Here is a 23496-nt window from a genome sequence, read left to right as displayed (position 1 = left end):
CAAGATACTTGATTGTGCTTTCCAGTTCACTAGGTACTATTAAAGAGTCACACTCACAAGTTGTAAAAAGGAAGCAATTCTATACAGAAGAGTCTCGATTTTGATGCGGTCGATTTCTGCCTGGCATGCCTCCGGGAGGTGAGCTGGGGGGTACTGGCTGAGGGAAAGGAGAGCCTCTGTGCAATGCTTCACTGCCACTTCATAATCCTGCTGCTTAAGAGATTCACATGCTTGTTCACATGACTTCTCTGGTCTTCTGTCTGCCATGACTCAGGGACAGAAATCCTAGAGTGGGGGCAGAGGGGATGATAAAATGTTGGTTAGCTGCATAATGGCAGTGACAATTTGCCAACCAACTTCCATTCCCATCTCAAGGTGCAGCACCACATCCCCTTCCTTCTGTGCCATCTGCATTTCCTATCCCGAGCTTTCTCACTAACTAACCTCTTCCCAGTCTTTTCTCCAGCGCTCCCAGCTCTGTTTCGATTCTAATTCAAGAAGGTATTTAAGCCTGTGACTGATTTTAAGAATATAAGTAGCGCTTTCAAATTTTAAAGTCAGCATGGATTTAGGCACTTGGCTACATAGAGGCTTTCGGGTCTTTGCTGGCAACATGATCTTTGCTTTGGAAGTAACACAACTCATCCACCAACTGCCCCTTCTCCAAGCCTGCAGCCATTCACTCCAAGACACCTTTCCCTTCAAAACACTTCTCACCTACGCTCAGGGGACAGTCGCTCGCTCTGGCTGGGTGAAGCACAACAGGGAAGGACAAAGATGTACGAGAAAGAAGTGGAGGTCAACAGCAAACCACTTGTCTCTTCCTCCAGCTGGGCTACTTCCATTCATGCCTCAGAAAGTCTAGATACCCCTGCACACCAACACCTTTGTGCAGAACTTCTTAAATAATTTTAAAGCAAATATTGGGGAGGGGTGAAACAGTCGTGATAAAAATCTGTATGCAAGACAGACAACATTATCTGCCAGTAAACTGAGACAAACGGTTATCCACTATCTACACCACCCGCAGAAAAGCAAAGCACTTCTGTAATCTGACTACATTATCCTTTGACGTAATATTTAAATATATTATACATATCCCTAGAGACACTATACTTTAAAGCAGACTTGACACTGACAAAAATGTGTTCTGATAACTGAAAGGAGGAAAAATGTAATTCTCATTTTCATTTTTAGCAAACAGCACACTATCAATATTTATGTCTATATATCAACTATTACAATTGTCTCAACTATCTTTAGCCCATTTTAAAAATTCACTGCTAAAAAACTTCCTTTATGCTTGATCTTTTTAACCAAACTAAGGTAATGTACCTTCAAGAAGTTAATTGAAGGTCAAATAAATGTATTTTCTTTGTATGAAAAATAATTTGCTAACCCACTTCTCTCATTAACACCTGTGTAAGCAAATACACGGTAGAAATGTAAACCATACTTTCCATATGTTATGCGACACAGTGCTCTATGTGTTCCCCTCCATTCTTAAAATTTGATTTTCAATATTGATATAGAAACATAAAGGAAGATTGATTTTTCAAGACAATTTTGACTTAAGCCACCTTCTCTTTTACAACATTCATATAAAAAAATCTTATGTACAAAATGTATCTTCCCAAAAATGAAGGAACACAAGTATCAGTATTTTGCAGTTATCCTGATACAAATCTGTGACATATGTCTCTTTCTGTGATACTTAAGAATGACCTTGCAAAATATTACCCGATTCATGCAGGTAATTTCTTTTTCTATTAAAAATAAGTCCCCATTTTCAATCAGAACAGGAACAGGCAAGTAGGTTATGCATTTCCATACATATGAGTAAATTCATTCATGGAATAATTCCATTAAAGACACTCAGCTGGATCGCTTAAGCACATATTTTCAATCATATAAATGTCAGGTATTCTTAAGCTGTTTATGCAAGGATCCTTTCTAGATATAACTAAAAATTACACTCATTTCCATCTCACTAACATTTTAGGCCACGGTCCATTTTACAAATCTAGGATCTGCTTCAATAGTTAATTGATGTTTTTCTCATGTACACTCTGTTTTCCCCTAAGGGACTGAAAAGAGGGTTTCATGAACTCTGCTGCGCTGCCGGTTTCCTCACTTCCTGGCTGACATACAACCAAAATTCCTTTGACCAAAAGTCTGATCAAAGCTTCTGTGTTTATTCCCAAAACTGATTATACAGAGATCCCATCCTAACTGACCTGACCAGCATAACTGACAGGCGTCGGAAAACTGGGTTACCGAACCCTTCTCCAACATGGCGCCACGTAAAAGAAAAACATGTTACTTATCCGTTATCTTATGCTGGTTTGATACATATTGACCTTGGCTGTTTCAGGCAGGAGAAGCTGGATTTTCCATGCCCAGCAGTGGCCTACGGTACTGCAAAGGCCACACAATTTCTTTGGTCGACTTGAAAACTGAAGAGGGCAATTCAGAGGACATAACTGACCCTAAGCAAAAACCTGTGGATTAAGTGGAGCCAAGAGATGTCAGGACCTGGCTGTTTGGCTACCCGGCTAAACTGAGTCACACTATCAGTATTTCACAATGTAATTAAAAAAAACCACTGAAGTCACAGTGCATGGGACAATGATAGATAAGGAGCTGCTGCAGTGTAATTTGTTTTTAAAACAATCTAATCGTAACATAGACAACTAGTATGTGGACGACATACAGAAAATTACACACTCAGGCTCTCAGATTTAATTTCAATTCCATTTATACCCGTAAGTGCAGACACAAACATGCACGTTTATTGGGTATTTGCACCATCTACTTCAGATTCCAATCCAGATCCTCTCAACTGTTCCTTGGAGGCACCTGGCTCTTCCTGCTGACTCTTTAAAAACCCATGCTCCTAGTTTTGGTCCCCTGAGCTGTGCCCAAATTAGCAACTCAGACTAGACTATGTGGGTTACAGCCATGCTTTCTTAATATCCAGTCTACTGTAGTACCTGACCTACCCGTGTGTAAAATTATTTCAGAACAGTTAATATTTTAACAGCCAAGGAAAGGAGACACTTGTCAAAATAAATTTGAGTTCTATAAATGTATATTTTTAAAAAATTTCATGTGTAAAACTGGAATTTCTACATTCACTCCATGAGTATGAATTATTGCAGATTAGAATTGAAAACTTAAGTGTCACAAGGTCAATGTAATGTTGCCAATTCTGTTTGCAAAACTGAGCAAACTGCATATGCACTTCACTTCTTCTGTCTGTAAAACCGAAATTAAAATACTAAGCATGTAACAGAACAAATGTCAGGATTATTCATTTTCTCAAAATGACCTGGAGAGCTGCATGCCGGAAGAGTTCCAAATTCAAATCTGAGTAACAATTTATTCTAACAGCAAAGTTTAATACATCTTCAAAATTCAAAATTTTGAAGTAACAATACACAGGCATTGAAGTTACACATCTGAAATAGGTGGGCGGACATAAGAAATAGAGGCACAATGTCATATCAACAGAACTTTTATTATCAGCATTTATAAAGCATTTCTTAGCTTTGAATCGTCTCACAGCAGCACCGCTGCCTACAGAAAGGCTCCCGATTTATGCACTCAAGTAAACCATTTAAACACAGTGCCTGTGAATCCCACCCGATACAACAGTAAACATCATGGTGACTAGAGCACAGGCAAAAGTTTACACAACTCTTCCTCGCTGGCTAATCCAGAAATCTAACCCTGGCATTACTGTTTGTACCTCCAAAAAACTCCTGCCTTTTAAGCAGAAGAAAACGTACTGATCTTACATTTCTTTGAAGGTCAAGTGGTGCTCAGCTTAGCTTCCTCAAAATACTATTTAAAAGACCCGGTTAGTTCCAACTGGTATAACTTAAACTGGGTATTTTTTTTTCAATGAACTGTGAGGGACTTTTTTTTCCTCCCCTACAACTAATGATTTTCAGGCTCAATATTCCTAATGAGTATTTCGCCTTCTTTCCAAAGGGATTCTATAAACAAACGTGAAAAGAGTAATCTCCAAATAAAACTGCATATTTCCCCTCCAGAACTGCAGAGGGGGTTGGGAAAGGCAGAAGGGACAGCTTGAGGAGGAAAAGCGATAAACAATGTGATCTACACAGTCATTTATTTTCAAGCAAACACTACGCCTGCTTGGTGCACAGGAGGCTTTGGAAGAACTACTCCACAGTCTGATGAGCCAACTTCAAGCTAAAAATCAGTGTAGGAGGAGAGAACACCATGAACTAAAATTTTAGTGTTTCAAAGCAGTTTAACTCATGACTGTGCACTTTCATGCTTCACAGCTTACCAATGTATTTTATGGAATCAAAGGGTCCATACATTAAGATAATGATAAGTTAAAAGTATGCGACAGTTCCTAAAAAATTTCAAACAGATGCTTTTTCAATTCACTGTAAAGCATCTAGCCAGATAACTCTCGTGTACTTCATAAACAAACAGATTAGAGGGCACAATGCTGTTCCTATTAATGTTCTTGGCAAAATTCCCAATGTCTGCCAAGACAGAAGGATCAGATCGGAGGTCTTGCATGCCAAGCTGACAAACAGTAGACAAGTCAGTAAATATTTACATATTTTAACCAGGCATTAACATCTCTTGTAAAGATTTATGCTAAAGCAATGATGTTCAACTTGCAGTCCTACAGTGAGACTGGTAGGAATTTACTGTCAATTGAATATACTTCAAGAGCCACATCCTGGGATTTGCAAACCGAAGCCCACGAATGAGACCCATTGCCATAGGGAACATGCAGGGGAAAAGCCTCTCCAGCTGCCTCCCATTATAACCCATAACCCTTCAAACAGTTCTGCTGAGAGAAAAAAGCACCCAAATATTCCTTGCCAAAGCTGTTCAGCTGTGTCCTCCTGTTAGCAGCCCGCTGTATTGCAGGAAAGGAGCGGGTAGGAAGGGTTTGCTCTTCCATTCCCTACCGCGGTCAAGCTGGCACAGGCTCAGAGAAAGCAGGGCAGGAATTCAACTCGTTCTGCCCCTCTCTAAGGAAACACGTGTGGTGACCGTGCCGTGTTCCCGAACCCTTGGTGATTTTCCAGCCCTTCTCACAAATTGGAAAAGCTGGCCACCAACCTGGACAGAAGTTTTAAACATGTTCAGGTAGGAAGTCAAGAAGAGACAGCTGTTTTATCATAACTTCCCAGCAATTCCTTTTAAGAGGCAAGAAGAAATCTACTAGGTTTATTTTTGAGGCTGGTTGCTCTGTCCTTCCCCAGTAACTTTTGAACTTCAAGTCAATTAGAACTGAATTTCACAGAAGTCAAATGGGTCTCAAAGATGCTGCAAAGTTTTATAAAAAATGTGTAACAAGACAGATAACAAAACCCAGACTTTAAGTCCACCCAGGAAAAGGGTAAGTTATAATTCAGCCTCTTATTGATACCAAGACATCAGTTACCCCACCAATTACTGCCACATGCTGCCATCTACCCAGCGAGAAGACAGCACTGTACCAAAATATCACTCATCAATTTATTTTTCTTGCCCATAATGATAAAAGCCATAAACTGCATTCATTTGCTCAAGGATCCATCCAGTACTTTGCAGGTTTCAGTAAAGCAGAGTTCCCAAACTTTTTAGACTATAGACACCAGCAGTACACATCGCATGGCTTTCTGAAGTTCGTTACTGGTAAAATTGAGATGTAAGCTATTCACATACGATGGCCTCAGATATTTGTCGTTTCCATAATACAGAAAATTAGTATTTAGGGAGTCAGAAAGTTGGTACAGACATAATCCCTGTGACTGAAGAGTCTTCTAGCTCCCTCTCGCTCAAAATTATCAGGAAAAGACCAAAAAGACACTTTTAATTTACACAGGTATGGAGAGATCTGGGTTCATTTAATAATCTGCATTAATTACCATACCTTGAGTACACTACACAGTAAAATTTTAGCTACTGTGAAAATGCCAATGTTATAGTTAAAAATGATGGGTCACTGAAATTCAACTATCAAGACAGCAAATAAAACTGCATTTGTCCACCCACATACTAAAATAGGGAATAATACATCTATCTAATGTTAAATCATATTATACAGTTCCTCTGCCATCTCTAGTGATCCCATCTTAAGGCACGCTTGCACCCCCAGATGTTAAGTAATTGCTTTTGTAGTACTCCACAACACCACTCACATACCTTTAGATTAGCAAAATAAAATTAAATATTTATTTTATCACTATAGGTGAGGAAAATAAACTTATCTTCACCTTAAGACAAAAAAACATTTTATTCAAGCCTCTAGGAAGGAATAAAACACAGCTGCACAAAATACAGAAGTCACTTTCAGACATACACAGGAAAAATACACTTTCCTAGTGTCACAACATACATGTCATAAATAATCCCACACTCAGAAATAATTTAATAAAATGAGAGTAGATAATAATAGTGCACTATACCAATGTGAAAGGCTTAACAGAACAGCGAGAAAAAGGTGCACCTTTCATGCGCAGGGTGCAGAAAAGAATGACATGAAAGCTGCTTTTGCTTCTTTTTATTTTAAGAAAAATAAAATAGCAGAGATCTCATGCACTCATTTACTGCAATTATGGCTGAAGTCAGTAATATTAGTTATACACAGCACTCAGAAATGTACTGCACACCTTACAGAACAAATACAAAAGTCTCCACCCTTGAGAGAGAGGACAATCTAATCAGCTTTCTGAAATAACTGAATTACTCTGGTTAATGTTGTACAACTCCAGGCGAAATGACCCTACTTTAAATTCCAAAAATGATGTTAAATCTGAAATGGAGCATACAGAATGAGAAAAGCTTATTTCAAGGTTTTATTATATAGCCAAACAGCAGCAAGAACTTCTGCTACATGGCCTCTCAGGAACATGATATGCTTGATGTCAAGAAGGGGGGTGGGGGGGGGGTGTAATTAAAAGGTTCATGATGCCCCCTACCATTAAATACTTAGGTTACCTTTCCACATTGAAAAACCAAAGAGAGTACCATAAATTAGGAGGACAACTGATCTCTGGGCACATAAATGGAGAGTCTGATCCTGTAAACTTACATATAGAGTAAACACATCCACATTTACGGAAAAAGGAACAAGTGCTTGTGGATGCTTTACCATTCATATAACAATAGGAAGAAAAATATAGCAGCAACTGAGATTAAGAGCAAATGCCTTCCACATCTGGATCCTGTGTTCTTTAAAACATTTTACATACATCACAGATAGTAACAACTTTAGATTTTATTGCATGCATAGATTTATTTTATGCATTATATCAGTACACTTTATTAAGCCATTATTAACACTTTATTACCTTTACTAATCTCTTGTTTTCATTTTGGAAATAACAGCAGAAAGGAAAATCTATACAGCCAGTGGCAGCAACATTTACACATGGACAAAGTGTCTATCTTTGGCTCAAAATCTGAAAATAACTCATGGCCTTAGCACTTGTAAACACCTCACCCACCACAAAAGCACGCTTAACATCATCTCCTGCCTTTAAAATGATCCTTTTTCACACAGCTGTCTGAAAATATTACCCACCTTGATGAATCCAAGCAAAATACGTGACAAGTCAAAGTACAACATTGCTGAGGGAACTGAGGGTGTTTAGCTTGGAGAAAAGGAGGTTGAGGGGAGACCTACCTGAGAGGGGCTGTAGGCAGGGGGGGCCGGTCTCTTCTCCCCAGTAACAAGCAATAGGACAAGAGGAAATGGCCTCAAGTTGTACCAGGGAGGTTTAGATTGCATATTAGGAAAAATTTCTTCGCCAAACGAGTGGTCAAGCATCAGAACAGGGTGCCCAGGGAAGCGGTGGAGTCACCATCCCTGGAGGGACTTAAACGTGTAGATGTGGCACTTAGGGACACTGTTTAGTTGGGGTTGGCAGTGCTGGGTTAACAGCGGGAATTGTGATCTTAAAGGTCTTTTCAACAACCTAAATGATTCTACATTCTATGATCTACCTGGTGTGTACTTGCTTTGACTGAAAACCATTCATAACCGACAGATACCAGATTCCTAGTTACACAAAGCAAATATATAAATATATTGCATTCATTAAAATTACAGTACAAATACTAGATTGTAATGTTTAATACTCGAAAGTTGTATAATGACAAAAGTATCTGTACAAGCTTATGTTGGCCCTCTTGTGCGTCTGCGTTATGATATTGCCTTTAACTTGTTAGTCACATACTACATTTTCCAAGGGCTACCTGGCAGAATGAGCAGGCAGAACAGAGGCTGCTGCTTAATGGACACATAGTTAAATACTTCAACACAGGGCCTAAGGACTTATTTACTACATGCTGCTAAAATCTGATTCTCAAGACTGCATTTGAATGTTTTCATTAACTTTTCAATGCTTATAAATACTGTGACCCAGCACTTCACAAGTATTAAGAAAATATCTTTATCCTTCTGACGTTATTCGCATTTTACAAAGAATTAAGACATTAATACACACTGAAGTCAAAAGTTTCTGTAAATGTCTTATATTCAGATAAAGACAACTAGAAGTGATTTTTCCCCATTATGCTCTGCCCTGTATTATATAGCCCTTTATATGATCAAAGTGTCTGCCTGAGTGATTTATGAGTATTCAGCATTTCTCTACATCACAACATGGGAGCATCCATTAGAAATACAGAAAATGAAGTACAGCAAAGGTGAGGCTTAAGTATGATTTGCCCTTTTTTTTTTTTTTTTGCTATCCCCTACTCCATTTCTGAAACACTTTCTAATGTATGCTAACAGTGAAACTGTATTCCAACAATTGTATTAGCATTATAAATTATAGGTACCCATACAGTACAGCTTCCCTTCTATTTCTTTCTAGCACTAATATTTTTCAATCTCAATCTCCTTGTTCAGCCACCCCATCTCCATGTTTACTCTACACATTCTGTGAAAAACTGCAGTTTGCAACCTCTGTTTAAATCCAGTCGCTGCCTCGTCTATGCTGCAGGAAGGCAGCGTTGGTAGGAAAGAGGAACTGGGTATGGGGAGTCGAGACGGGGAATTCTCTGTGCTCTCATTTTTGTCCAAAGTCATACCAGGGAACATGCAGAAGCCCTACCCTTCAAATTGTACAACAATCCCGCTTAGCTCAGGCTGAAGTATATTCACTGCAGGGATGATCTTTTAGATTTGTACTAAATGCTAATTTGACCAACACGGAGCAGATTTTCACAGGGCTGATAACAAGTATACGCTTGGCAGAAACATCATACTACACCACATCTCAACTTTTTACGAAGCAGCACTATAGGTCATCAGATTTTTTTCTTTCTTTTTTTTTACCCAATTTTTAGAAAAGAACCATGCTGGCAGAACCCTTCACTCCCTGCACAGCACCCAAAAAGTCAGCCTGCGATAGACACCTACCATGGGAAATTTCAACCCGAATAATTAAAATCTGGCAAGTAATAACCAACTGAAATGAGGAGTATGTCATAGTAAGCATCAGGTAACATAATAATAGGTGGTGCTTCTGCCCCACCTAAAGTTCTTTTGGCTCCTTCCTAGAAAATCTTCACGTAAACAATATTTCATAATAACTGGTTAACAGCAGCAGTTTGTATTCCATATACCTGTATGTCCTTAGTGCTTTTTGAGAGTAAGAGTTTCTCACACTTACCCAAGATGAGGGCATTTTAATTGAAATACTGTCCCATGGTTACCATCTTATCCCCATAACAACATCACCAATTACTTACTTTAAAAAAATGCATTAGAAAAGTAATTTAATCTTTGCTTCTCTTAATAAAATTTGCTAGAGAAAAACAAAGGGAAAAATCAGCACTGCACAACTGTCAGCTCTCCATGGAGCAGCACCAACCTGCAAGTCTCAAACTGTAACAGACTTTGCAGAAGAACACAGTATTCATATTCTAAAAGCTGTTTTAAACATCATAATCCACATCTTTTAAAACTACAGCCTACTTGTGGCAGAACCTCTCTTTTAAACACCTGAATAACAGATCACAGCCTTGCTCCTGAGTGTCACTGCACATTTCACATTATAACGTTTAGTAGTAATTTTGTCCAACAAAAGTGAACATCATTAATCTCAAGGAGCTCCACAGTCATGCAATTACCAATATTCTTCTCAGCTGAGTCATGAGATATTGCCAAAAGTCCTTTTTGAGAAATGTCTGCTGTATGATATATAGATAAATCTGTGTATATGTGACTAAATATCTGTCACCTAATTTTCAAAATGCCGAACGAGTACAGAACTGTGCTCCCAAGGAATGCACTGGGCAGTCAAAGAAGATTCCCAGGCATCATTTCAACACAAAACACATCAGAACATTTACAAATGTATTTCAGAAGTTTAAACGCAAAAACATACATCACAGTTTTCCATGATGCTCACCGAACTTGCAACTTGCACAGCACTGTCTTCAGAGAGCACCTGACCACAGTTCATTTGCCAAAATTCGCCAATTTCATCAGTCTCAGAGACAGAATCAAAATTAGTTCCTAACTTTCACCCTTGTGTTCAATTCACAGCTACTTTCAATACAGCTGTATTTGGATTTCAGCAATAGAAGTGTTTTTAAATTAGGAAATTATTTATGGCAGCAACTCCCTTTTTGGAAAACCCTATGCAAACTCTTCCCTGCCCCCCCGCCCCCAACCGCTAAGGAGCTCCAAAGCTCAGTGGCTTCCATCCACGCTTTCTTAGCAGGGATATTGTAGTGATGCTGAAACAGGCTTTCCTCAAATGTCACCTTCATTTTCATACAAGAACTTTCTCCACCCTTGACATGTCCCAGTATTGCAAAGCAGCACACCCCTATGATTAGCAGATCTACCTGAAGAACACAGCTATGATCACCAGTGCAAATGCAGATGCCACAGTATATACCACAGTTCTACAGGTGGATAGGAAAAAACAAATAATAAAAGCCCTAACTCCATTTTCTGTTTGAGATGCAAAACATGAGTCGCTCTTTCAATCCATTCAAGAAGGAAAAGAAATAAAAATCTTCATAAAAAACAACTGATAGTTATGTTGCACAGTTGCAGTGCACAGTTCACAAACTGAACACAGAAATAAGCCAGAAAGTTGTGACACAACAGGAAAATTTTCTTTCAACATACCTCAGTCTTCACTGCAGCATTATAATGAACTTAAATTTATTATAGTAGCGAATAATACTGTGACTGAGATTTTTGTTAGGCATTTATACAGTGCTTAGCACAAAAGGGTCCTACCATAACAGATTTAATAACACAATCATGCCACCCACAGATACTGCAAACACATCTTTCCCAAAACCATACCTATTATGTAACTGTGTATGATATTTTTGTGTGCTGTTTTGAAAGTTCAAAGCAATAACTAACCTCCACCACTAAAAATTGCTATCTTTATTGTAAATAACCTTTGAAATTCATTTTTACATGACCGTGCTTCAAACAGCTTGGCATAATACAGCTAAGCCTGGTTTAGGGAGTTGTCTTCTTACTCTGTATTTTAATTATATTAACCCTTCTGCATCTAGATAATGCTTTTAAACCACCCCTGTTTCCTCTCCTCAAATGCATGAATACAATACTACCAACAGGTTCAATTTTTAGACCTCTCCTGAAAATAGAACATGGATTCTCAAGTTCTCCTCACACAGCAAACCCTACGGGCAACACCACAACTTGTATCCAAAACACAAATTTCCCAATGGCATTCACCCTACTCATTCCTTTTGACATGAACATTAGAGATTCAGTCACGTATCTTAAACCCCACTCAAAGAACAGACATCAGCAGGAATGAGTAACGATCCTACTGTGGTTAATGGCATAATTCGACAAAACTTCGGAAGATCAGTGCCTAGCCAAACAAATATAAACAAAACTACAGCCAAGTACTATCAGTCAGTTCAAACGACAAAACAAATGTCCTGTACCATTCCAAATGTGTGAGTGTCTTAAGATATGGTCAGAGTACGGTTACCTCAAAAACCATTAGCACAAACAACTATAATCAAAAACATCACTTCAATAAAATAGCCACAGCACTCAGCTACAGCACTGTGAGCACAGCTTCAGAAGTACAGTAAAAAAACACATTCCCCTTAACGACCTCCCTGCGTAGACAAAGAGAAAAGCCCAACTCTGGCTCCCAAGATGGCAGAGGAGCAGACGCAAGGCTGCTGTCGTGGCTGGTCAACAGTACTTGGGAATCCCAACTAGCTGATGGGGATGTAGTAGACAGCAACGAAGGAACATCACTTGGAAGCAGAAGCGCACTGCCTGTCCCCATTCCCCCCAGAACTACCGCAGGATAAAATTAAATTTTCAGTGACAAAAATACAGATAATCTTACATTAAGTGAGAAGATATATAAGGAAGAAGCATTATTTTATATGCTGCCAAAACCACTATGCTTTTTATTTGTGGCATTTTCCATTTATTATGTCCACAAAGATTTGCTACTTTCTTGGTTTGCTGAACCACTAAATATTTTCCAGCAAATTAAACACTCATGCCACATTACTAACAACCAATATTCTCAAAAACAGCTTGTCATGTTATGTATTTTCCTTTTCCCATGGGGTCTGAAGGGCCCCAAAAGATCTTCTAAGCATATTTAAGCAGTGTAATTTTTACTGTTTTGATAAATACAGTATTTTTGCTACAGGTAACTATGAAAAAAAAAACAAACTGTAAAATTCACAGACTGAAAGATCATTTCTAAATAACACTTACCCTAACTACCATAAAACCAGTTTAGACAAATCCACACACTGCTCACACTTCTACCCTTCACTTCCTGCCACTCCAACATTCAAAATTTCATACCTAACATAATTCTATTATTCTTTTTCTTCCAACGTTTAGTCATTACAGCTCTGAGAATCATCAGCCTTCCTACTGCCTACAAACAGGAGAGATCACAAAATTTATTTCCCTAAACCACATATAAGCCAAAGATTAAAAATATCCACCTCTGTCACATCATTCCTCATGCAAGTGGTACTTCCTGAGACTAACAGAAACAAATCACACAAGTTTACAGTAACATCGACAGAACATCTCTTTACAAAATCACTTGCAAAAGCTCTTGCTATCAACTGTGTACCTACTGCTTCTTGGAAAAGCTGTATAGTTCAGTGTTACAAATTCGAAATTACCTTCTTGCCAAAGTATGAGCCTCCTGACACCTAACAAAGACTCCACACCACTTCGAAAAATTGATAGTTTGTACTCATTCTAAGTAGGAAGGGGCCACAGTAACCATTCAAACTTTTTAGTTATGAAATGAAACCTCTCAGTGTAGTAAAATTACATTTAAGAAGGAAAAAAGATTGAGATGTATGATTTCTTATCTGGCTTTCCTGTATTAAGTCTGAAATTAGGTATTTTGGAGGACTCTGAGAAAAGACTGGATAAATAACCAGTGCATCTCTATTAAATTTATGACAATGAATTTGCATATAAAATTATAGAGAAATATTTTGTTATTATGTCACAGCCACATAAAGCATCCTTTAACTTCAACTAGCAGTGCAATAGAAATGCAACAGAAAAAAATTCTTACCCATGAGTAATTACAATCTCCCTGCTTAAATTCCTAATCACTTCTTTTCCTACATTAATAGTCACTTTTCTGTGTTTCTCAGACATGAGTGAGTCTTTCTGGTTGAAACTTCATGTTGTAAATATTTGTGTGAAGAAAAGATGAAAGCTCAGTAAGCAAGACTGTTTCTGAATACAGAATTTAAGTTACATATCAATACCACCATAATGAAATCACGAGAAGCTGGCCTGTTTCTGTGGAGAGTCTGACCTTGCAGACTCCTCATTTTACTATCTATAAAGTTCAGTTATTTTCTTTCTCTTCCCCACCCCCTGTCAAATAAATACTAGGAGAAAACAAGTGTTTACTTTCCCAGTCACAAGCTCCACAAGACCAAGCATTCCTTGGGTTTTTTTATTCCATACCCTTGCTGTGTGCAAACTTTTGGAAAAGCGGTCTCTTTTTTAATATTCTCTCTTTTCTTCCTTGCTGAAAAAAGAATGACAGTTGGAGAAGTCTACCAAAGGAAGTAAGAAATCAAACATACAAAGTACAGTGTCTTTAAATATATGTCATTGATATACATAAACACAAGCGTTGACTACTGCCAAAGACCACAGAAGAAACAGCAGGACAAACAAGAACAAAAATAGGAAGGTCTTGTTTGTTCTGATAATCTAACCCATAATACTTCCATTGAGAGGGGGAAAATACATATACCATGTAGCGATAATGGGATCTTGCCTTAGGACCTCAACAAATGAAGTAAGAAAAGATTAAACAGCTATAATACGCGAGCAGGAGGGGAGGTCAGGAATACAAAATTGGCTGTTTTCTCCCCCACGATGAGCCGCTAGCAATCCTGCACAATGAGCAGCTCTGGGGATCTGCTTCCAGTAAGAAGTCTTTAGCAACTCTAGGAAAAACGTAAGGACAAGATTCACATTTACTAGGCTACTTGGCCTACTGATCCCCAAAGCAGGGGGAATGCCAGCTGTTCAACTACTCTATCCCTAAGCTAGAGTAGGACGACAGCATCCTTCCTTCTCATTCTCCAAGCCAGCTCCCACAGCTTTCCCTAGTTATTCAGCCATACACAGGGGCCAGGATTTAAATTATTACAAAAGAAGTTTCTCATTTAGATTTTGCTCCTGCTACCAGACCCATTAGGTACCACTGACCTCAGGAGGGAATGCCAGTGACGTGAAAGATTCAAGGGCTTTCAACTAATAATCTGAATTGCTCCAGCAATTGCTTCTGCCATTACTAAAATGAAAATACCTAGAATAAAGTACAGTAGCACATGTAAGATGGTAGCAAACAACAAATAGAAAGAAAACAAAACCACAGTGAAAGTCAGAAAGAATATCCAGCTATAATTGCAAAGGGGATTTTAGTAACAAAAATAATTGCCAAAGATGGAGAAAATATTTCATCAGACTACTAAATTAAGAGAGTTGGAAAACATTAGTAGTAATATTGCCTAGCTCTTACATAGCCTCTTTCATCCACAGGCTTCAAGACTCTTCACAAGTTGGTAAGATTCACTAGTCCTGTTTTAAATTCCTTCAAAAGGAAGCATAAACAGGTGAAGTGGTTTGCATCAGGCTGTCCAGATCTCTCAAGCAGTAGGCCTGTACCCTACCCATGTGGAAATATTACCTCTTCAAACCTTGTAGACACCGTTACTTTTTTCTGAGATGAGAACTTCTCCGTAAATCTAACACTGGAGCAGAAGTTCTCTCCCAACTCCAGCCCTTCTCCTGCAACCAGATCTACTAATATGGATCCCAAAGCGCAGGAGCAATTCCTCTGAAGCCAATGAGATTTCAGCACGGGAAAGATTCCTCCATGAGAGGTCAAGAAACAGAACTGGGACATATTACAGGTTAAGAAGCCACTTCCACATCTCACTTTAATTTTCAGTTTGCTGGGGAGAGCCCAAAACAATCCCCCTAAAAAACAAAACCCTCAAAAATAAAACAACAAAAAAACCCAACAAAACCAGCTATTACAACCTTTCAAGTCCTACAGCCATCAGTTTAACAAGCTTCTTTCACAGAAAAATTAATCTGACTCACTTAAAAAGGCACAGCGTCCGTATGAATTAAAGGAGGGGAAATACACACTCTGTACATTTCGTAAGTCAAAAAAATTCACAGAGGTAAGGAGTGATAATAGAAATGTGATTTTAACTAGGAAGAAAAAGTCATTTCTGCTTTCATAACAAATGACAAAGAGAACTCAATTTTATCAGTAATAACACACAAAATGTTCCTTCACTTACCAATAAAGAAAAACTGTTCTGCTAATTAAAGTTCAACAAAAAAAGCTTAATTCAGCTTTCGCTGCTCACAATTTCTGCATTGTAAAAGCTAAGATTACCAGAGCCTAAGTCATTTAAGAGTGAATCCCCCCACACCGAATCCCAAAGAGGGGGCAGGAATGTGGTGATCACTTGTACACTTTCCCTTCATTAAGTTTCAACTGCATGTTCAAAATCAGCTCCTCGCTACAGAGGACCAGCAAGCGGCCCAGCAACCCCAGGCTGTCCCAATCAAACAACTTTTGCCATTAAAAAAACAACAACAGAGTTTTCATTCACAATCTGCTATGACTCAAAAGTACTTGAACAACTGAATTTAAAGCACATTATTGTAAAACCTCCCTGTTCTACCAATCACTCTTGGAAAATAATACAAATTTGCCAAGTATAACTTAATTTAATTTTGTGGTTTGTGTTTAGGTTTGTTTTTTTTCTTTTCATTTTTACAAAAGAATGTGTCTTTTCTTAATAGAAATAAGGGGGGGAGGGGGGAATATTTTCTCCTTTGCCTTGTTTCAATTATATTATTTACCAAGAACAACATTAGAAGACCCCAACACAAGACTAGTCATGATGCACTCAACCTGTCAATGAGGATATTCATCTCTAGATACCCTTGTATCTTACAACTGAATTCTTTTATTTCTTCAATGAAAAAGCAATGAAAAGCAAAATATGTTATTTTAAAACTTTACCTCAAGCTTGCTGCACCTCTGACAATGCAAAAGTCCTATTACCTTGTTACCTCTCACACATTTTCTCATTAACTGGAAAGCAATCTGGCAACTGTCTCCCTGCAGTTATTTCTTAATTTCCATCAATGATATGTTTAATCATGTTACAATAATCAAACAACAGTTTGATTAACAAATCACTGATATCAAATGACTCCACTCATCTGGAAATTAATAAAAGGGTACGACCCACCCCAGGAGGGGTAACATATCCCCTTCCCCTACTTGGGGATTTGCCCTACATATGTTATATATATATAAATATATATATATACACACACATAGTCTCTGCTGGCAGGACCGTATCACAACCTGCAGTACAAACTCCCCTTTTTCAGTTTCAGAACAGTTGCATCGTACAAAAGGTGATCTCAGGGTCTGTTAGACCTCCCAACTTCTAGCTGCTCAGCCCTGACAAAGTCTCCTGCAGAAAACAAAAATATAAGCTCATCTGCCGGTCCTTCGATTGCTCCAAGGGTTAATTTTACAACAGCTGTTAAATTCTTTCGATTTATTTTTCCATCTTTCAACAAACCCTACCTAAACCTTTTTTTTTTTTTTTTCTCCCCTCCCTTCTGGTTTATTATTGTTATTTCCTGGCTGTCGCTAGCCGTCCCCTCCCGCCCCGCCCGGTACAAAAACAAAGCTGACTCCCACCCCTCCGCATCCCCCCACCCTCCGCCCTGAGGCGCACCCCCGGAGCCGGGGGAAGCCGGGCTGGTGCGAGGCATCTCCGGCTCTCCCGGCCGGCCGCTCCGCCTGCCCCCGCTGCGCCGGGCGCAGGGCCGCGCCGGGCCGCCCGTCGCCGGCCGCGGGCCCCCGGGACAGCCCGGCACCCCCGGGGCTCCGGCCGAGCTGCCCGTAAACAGCCCCCGAGCGGCTGCCGCTGCAGGCCCCTCCGCAGACACAGGGCCCTCTCCAGCCGGCACCGCTCAGCCTCCGGGCCGGCCGGCAGCCCTCGCCCGGCCGCTCGGCCTGCTGCGCGGCACCGAGGATCCCCCGAGGCCTCCCCGGAGCCCTCGCCAGCCGGGCCCGACTGCCCTCGGCCCCCGCGGGGGGCGAATGGGGAAGTCCTGACTTACCTGTCATTACTTTCTACGCCATCTTGGATCCACTTGTCAACGTCCCCACAAAGCATTGTGGGAAATCCCTCCCCCGCCCTCCTCCCGGCCCGGCGGCCAGCGGGGGAAGGCGGAGGGCGGCGGGCGCAGCGGCCGGCAGGGTACCGGCACCGGGACCCGCCGCCCCGCCCGAGGACCGGCACGGCAGGCGCGGCGGCGGCCCAGGGGCAGCCCCGGACTCCGGTCTGCAGCTCTCCCCTCACGCCGCAGAGGCACTGCCGCGCCGCTCGGGCTGGAAACCGGCAGCCCCGGGGCTTTGCGTTGTTGTTTTGGGGGAGGTGCGGGGTGTTTTCTTTTTGCCGCCCCTTTCGCGGGAGCCGTGCGGCGGCCTCCGCGGGTAGGCAGCGAGCGCCGGGCCGGAGCCGGAGGGGAGAGACGCTGCGCGGCCGCGGCCCGGCCGCCCTCGGGCTTGGTGCGAGGGGCGCGCACGGTGGGGCCGGGCCCGCGCGGTGAGCTGCCAGAGGCCGCCGGTGCCGAACGTGGGGCTTTTCCGCCGTCATTCGACTGTTGCAGGCTTGGTTGGCTTATTGGGTTTTTTTTAGTGGTTTGTTGTTGTTGTTCCGTTTTGTTTGGGGCTTTTTTTGAAGCAGTTAAGAGCCCATAAACGCGCCGAAGGCGGGGGCCGTGTGAGGGGGCTGCGCGCCCTGTGCCTCAGGCGCCTGCCTCGGTAACGCACCCCTGGCTGCGCGTGAACCCCACACACCGCTTTGCATAACAGCTTTATTTTCACCGAGTAACCTTCCCCGTTAGCTCTGATTTCAGAATGTGTGGCAATCCATTCTCGATACCTACGCTGTTCTTCAAGCTGGCTTTTCCAAGGCAGGCTGCAGGGCAGAGTGGGCTCGAACCTGAGGGGACAACAGCTTGCCTCAGGACCTTAATGAAGCTTAGCAACAAAACAGGATCCCAGAGTTTTTAAAAAACTTTTCCTTCAACTTTGATAAGATCCAGGTCATTTTAGTATTGGATTCTCCTAAATACATTTATATTTAAATTTACGTTTAACGCCTCCTAACTCTTTGAAGAGTAACCACCAGCCCAGCCTCTGCTGCGTTGCCAGTGCAAGAAGATACTTGACGCAAGAATATTTTCCATATTCATCAGTAATGCATTTGAAAAGAGAGAGCTCCTTGCAAAAAATATAAATGCAGAAGGAAATAAATTTCAAGAAATCCTTTGCATTTACAGCCCCAGACTTAAATCGTTCCACTTTTTAATTCAACTTTATAAATACAGGTGGGAATATTTATAAAGTTTCAGTGCCATGCCAGAGGGGAGTGCAGCTGGTTCCAGCCTCGACCCACGAGATGCCGCTGTGGGAGGACAAACACGTTCCTGCAGAGCTGGCCACAGGCCAACTCTGCTACCCAGCCAGGCCACCATCCCCAGTGAGCCAAAAGGGCATGCTGTGACTGAACTGTTTTCCATGGGCACTGCACAAGGGGGCAGTTAGGATGAGTCAGATAAAGATGAAACCATGTTTAGGATCTAACTTTGCATCTCATTCAGTCCAGGTTGTGGAAGTGGAATTAGTCCCTTTATTGTGGAGGTTGGTTGGGTATGGTTCCTAGTGAGCTTTTGTATTACTGGCAAATTTTTCAGTTACAAAATGCAAAGAAAGTTTTCTTTAAAATAAATGGTAATTAAAAAAAAAATGGACAGTATAATGATTTTTATATGTGTGTATCTATCTAAAAGTACACATGTATTCTTGAGTTCAGTTTGGGGTGAAACACAAATTTGCTGGGCTTATTTTTCACATAAGCTGTCATTAACTTTTGAGTCTATTTGTCCTATATATTTGTCCATTTCTTTATACCATGCTAAGAAAAAAATAGTGTGGCTAGTGATAGAGTTATGCAAGGAAGGATTCGCTCAAAATTACAAGACACCATTTTTATTGCTGTCTGTTGTTGTTTTAAAGTTTTGATACTGAAAGTACTGAAAGGCAAAGACTGCGGTAAAGCAGTGGCAACTCTGCCCTGTACAAACGGTGCAGAAAGGAGCTGGGGAAAGATTATGGTACCCATCTCAGAAAAAATGCTGCATATAAAACAATATGGAGACTGTTCCATTACACCCAGTGCTTTTTATGATCTTGTTACTTAAATTAAACCTCTTAGCCCCTATATAAAGCAGGTTTTACGCTGTTTCGTAGACAGGTTTGTCATATTGCATAAATCCAAAGTGGACATGCCAGAGGCTACAGAGGGAGCCAACAGCTCTGAGATGAGGTTTGCTGCCAAGTGCTGCTTTGTCCGAGTACTGCCACTGAGCCTGCAACACTGGAATAACTGTATTGCTTCTATGTGGTGTCCCCTCAAAGCTCTTTCATAGTTTTGTTTTGGGGGTTTTTTTTACCAGATGAAAAGATGAGCACTGCTGGTCCAAAACAAATTTGGGCTCCAAGCACTCATTAACCTTGGAAATTCTGCTCAAAGTGCAAATGACAGAGGAGGTGGCCTAAGGGACAAGAACCCAAATCCAAAGGGCCTCAACAGAACTGAACTTTATTTTCAGAGACACTTCTAGTGTAACAGCACAAAAGACAGAGTATGCTACTAGCAACCGGTTATATACTATATGGGGGGGGGGGGAATAAAGAGAGTTCTTGTGGCTTTTATTGACATCCTTCTATACCGTACTGAAGGATAATTTAAATAAATACGCTTATAATGTTAGCTGCTACTGTGGGACAGACTCCGTGAGATCTCTCTCTCTCTCTCCTTGATGTGTATTACCCCAGCAGAAGCTGCAATTTTGACTTCCAACCTCTGCAATCAAACACATCATTCACAACTCTACAGGCCGAGTTGACTAGCCAGGTCTTCAATCAGTGTTATGCTAGGCACAGAAACATGTTACATGCTGACTGCTGGCCTGCATTTCCAGAATTGTCCAGGCTTCCTGAGTTCCTGGAATGCCCATGTGCTACGCTCACTAATGGGATTTCATGACAAGAGGAGAGCTCACAGTACTAGGCCCAAGAAGACCAGGAGCAGCTGGTCACATGGAATCTGGGAGCAGAAGAAAAGCAACAGTGTATGTTGCAAAGGCACAATGGGGAGGCATGAGATAGGAACAAAAAGAAGGAATCTCTGCTCAGCATCATGAGACTTGACAGGGCTCAGATCCTCAAAAGCCTAACAGTGGTATTCCTAAGGATGCATTAGAACGGTGAGATTAAAACAAAAAACATGAACAAAAAACCCTCCAATGATTGCACCAATACCAAATTCAATTCCGTTTTTACATTTTCCTAGTGTTTCAAAACTTTTCAGATCTGAAAATTGCAATTTCCTGCTGGAAGTTCAGAAAGTCCGACCTCACAGGGACCGCAATTTCAAGGAAGCCCTGTACAGAAGGCACTAACACATCCAGTCTCCCTACCCTTAAGTCAGGATTCTGGAAATCCATGGCTGTTCACAGGCCTTCTCCCCATTCCATGAAGCTAGGAGCCATACCCAGGTCCTTGGAGAATCTAGGCTCCTTGCCAAAAAACAGGAGTTTGAAAACCTGGGGCCACTCAGGGCTGGCAGGCTCCCTGCCATGAAGCAAAGATCTGAGCAGAGCTCCGAAAGGTGTGGCACGGATTCTGGAAGAGTTGGGAACTCTCAAACCCTCACTTGCTTCAGGGCTAATGGAGAGCTGCTAGCCAAAAAGCCCTAGAGTCCTGGCTCACCCATGAGCTGCACACTTGGAATCACAGCTATAGCTTAGTTTCTACATTTTCAAAGCAAAACTATTTCAATTATTTCAGACTTACGCTGCTGGGTTTTTTCCTTCTGCAACTTTTGCTTTCACAGGACATTCAGAACCATCAATTTCCATTCTATGATAAAGTTCACTCCTGTTTCTTGGAACTGGCATTTCTTAAATTCCGATACAGAGAACTCTATTTTCAATCAGCTCCACTCATGATGTCTAACTTCACAATACAGGAAAAAACATTACAATTAACACGTAAAAGTACCGTTCAACACTGAATTGCCTCCCGGACCCTGGAGCCTAACATCCCAGCAGTTAACATCTTGAGCAGTTTTCACCTCTGAGAACAAACAACAGGAGGCCTTTCTCAATATAAGTTCCAGACTGATTGCAGTAATAGAAGCAATGTTTTTATTGTCTTAGCACACTGGGCCTTTACAAATTTTTGAACTCCCTCAGAAGCAGCAGTCATGGGAAACTAGCAGAAGTTAAGTGGTTTACCCTCTGCCACAAACAAGTCAGTGGTAGACCTGAGGTTAGATAGCAACAGTAAGACTTAGTCTCACTAAACAATAAAGCGAACTGTTTCTAAGTAGCCATTAATGTCTGATTATTAGGCTGTAGAGTAGCAAGTTTCGATTTTCCAGCATGAAAATTTCCCTGGAATTCCTCCAGAGTCCTCTAATGAACAGATGATCTCAACTTTAATCTTACTTCATAATTACCCAAGGATAAAATTTCTTCAGTGTGGACTCTTTAAACACATACAATTTCTAGAGCAACTGGTAGTCAAACTAATTCACTTTTCCTTTGATCCACAAAATGAGGGTGTTGAGAAGCAAACAGCAATAAGGGGGTGCTGAGGGTACATTGAGGAGATAGGAAATACAAAGTTCAGATTAACATGATGGTTTGATCCCACATTGTCAAGATCAAAGATCTTCAATCTCAATGCATTTTTTTTTAAAAAAGACTGCATGCCTTTATGTTGACCTTTAAATTGCTCACGGAGGAGTTATATCTGACATGTATCTGCATTCTTCAGATGAACTAGCACCAAAAATGTACAGTTTTTCTTTTTTTCTAGCAATCTGAATGTGGCAACCTTTTCCAGAGAGACACAAGATACACTCCTTTCATTTTCATTAACAGTAGTTTGCCAACAACAACAACAAAAAAAACCAAAGTAAAACAAAAAACCTCCAAGCAAAATGAATAGATTCTTTTTCACTCACTTGGGCTTACTGTACAGCCTAGTAATTGTACAATTGTGTTTTAAAACTCCTTTTTTGAGTTTGTGATGTGTGAGGAGGGAAACCCTGAGAGATTCTTGCTTCTGGCACCAAGTACTAGGTACACAACAGGTGTATCTCACCCTGAGGATGGAGTTAGGTAGGAGTTTGCCTTGCGCAGTATGTTGTCAAACCAAGACAGAGGTGTTGTAAGTGAACTCAAGTGAGGACAAAAAATATATTTCAGACCAAAAGGCAAAAAAACTTGATCACTGTGGATCTTTGGTACAAATACAGACCATTAATGTGAACCTTCATAATCCTTCTGAGTTTTAAGGAGATACCTGGGCTGTTGAAATTTAAGAGTGTTTCCAACGTTCTTTCCAATGCTGACAGCAAAAGGTAGTTGTGAGGGGAAGAAACCACCTCCTTTCTCCAACAAACTCATGCTCTAAATGCAAAGGCAGCAGAGAGGTATATAGCTAGGGCAGAGAGGGAGAAGCATCTGCAAGACCCCACCAGAACAAGGGCCAGGGAACCACTGAACCATTCTACTCCAGGATAAAAAGGAAAATAGGATTGGCTGGGAAAACAGGTCCAGTATGTCTCATCTGGTAGAAGTGTCACAGAGTCCATAAGCTTAAATGCTTGGAGTTGAAGATTCCCGATCAGACTTGCGAAAAAGAAGAAAATAGGTCTATGCTAAGAAGAACAGGGAGAGGCAAGTTCCCACTTTCCCTAACGATCCATTGTTCCCCTTTCTGATAGCTCTTGCCTCAGTTTGCAAAAGATTTATTTTTTTTTCAATTGACAAGGTCA

General features: G+C 40.8%; 1 protein-coding gene across 4 annotated transcripts in view; it reads right to left on the bottom strand.

Annotated features, from left to right (window-relative positions):
• Positions 1 to 17788, bottom strand: part of HELZ (helicase with zinc finger) — a 91504-nt gene extending 73716 nt beyond the window's left edge. For 2 of the 4 annotated variants that reach the window (XM_055794151.1, XM_055794153.1), the window contains exons 1-2: positions 17699 to 17788; positions 58 to 285 (exon numbers count right to left, since the gene is read on the bottom strand). In XM_055794151.1, coding sequence (XP_055650126.1) covers positions 58 to 267 — 210 coding nt within the window. In that variant the 5' untranslated portion in view covers positions 268 to 285; positions 17699 to 17788. The remainder of the gene's footprint in view (positions 1 to 57; positions 286 to 17698) is intronic. The other 2 variants (XM_055794152.1, XM_055794154.1) reach the window with 2 other exon arrangements.
• Between the last annotated feature and the right edge of the window lie 5708 nt (positions 17789 to 23496).

The sequence above is a fragment of the Falco peregrinus genome, chromosome 2 (genome assembly GCF_023634155.1).
Source record: "Falco peregrinus isolate bFalPer1 chromosome 2, bFalPer1.pri, whole genome shotgun sequence".
NCBI classification, from domain to species: Eukaryota; Metazoa; Chordata; class Aves; order Falconiformes; family Falconidae; genus Falco; species Falco peregrinus.
Note: the sequence above shows the minus strand (reverse complement) of the source record. Positions and strands in the feature narration are given on the sequence as shown.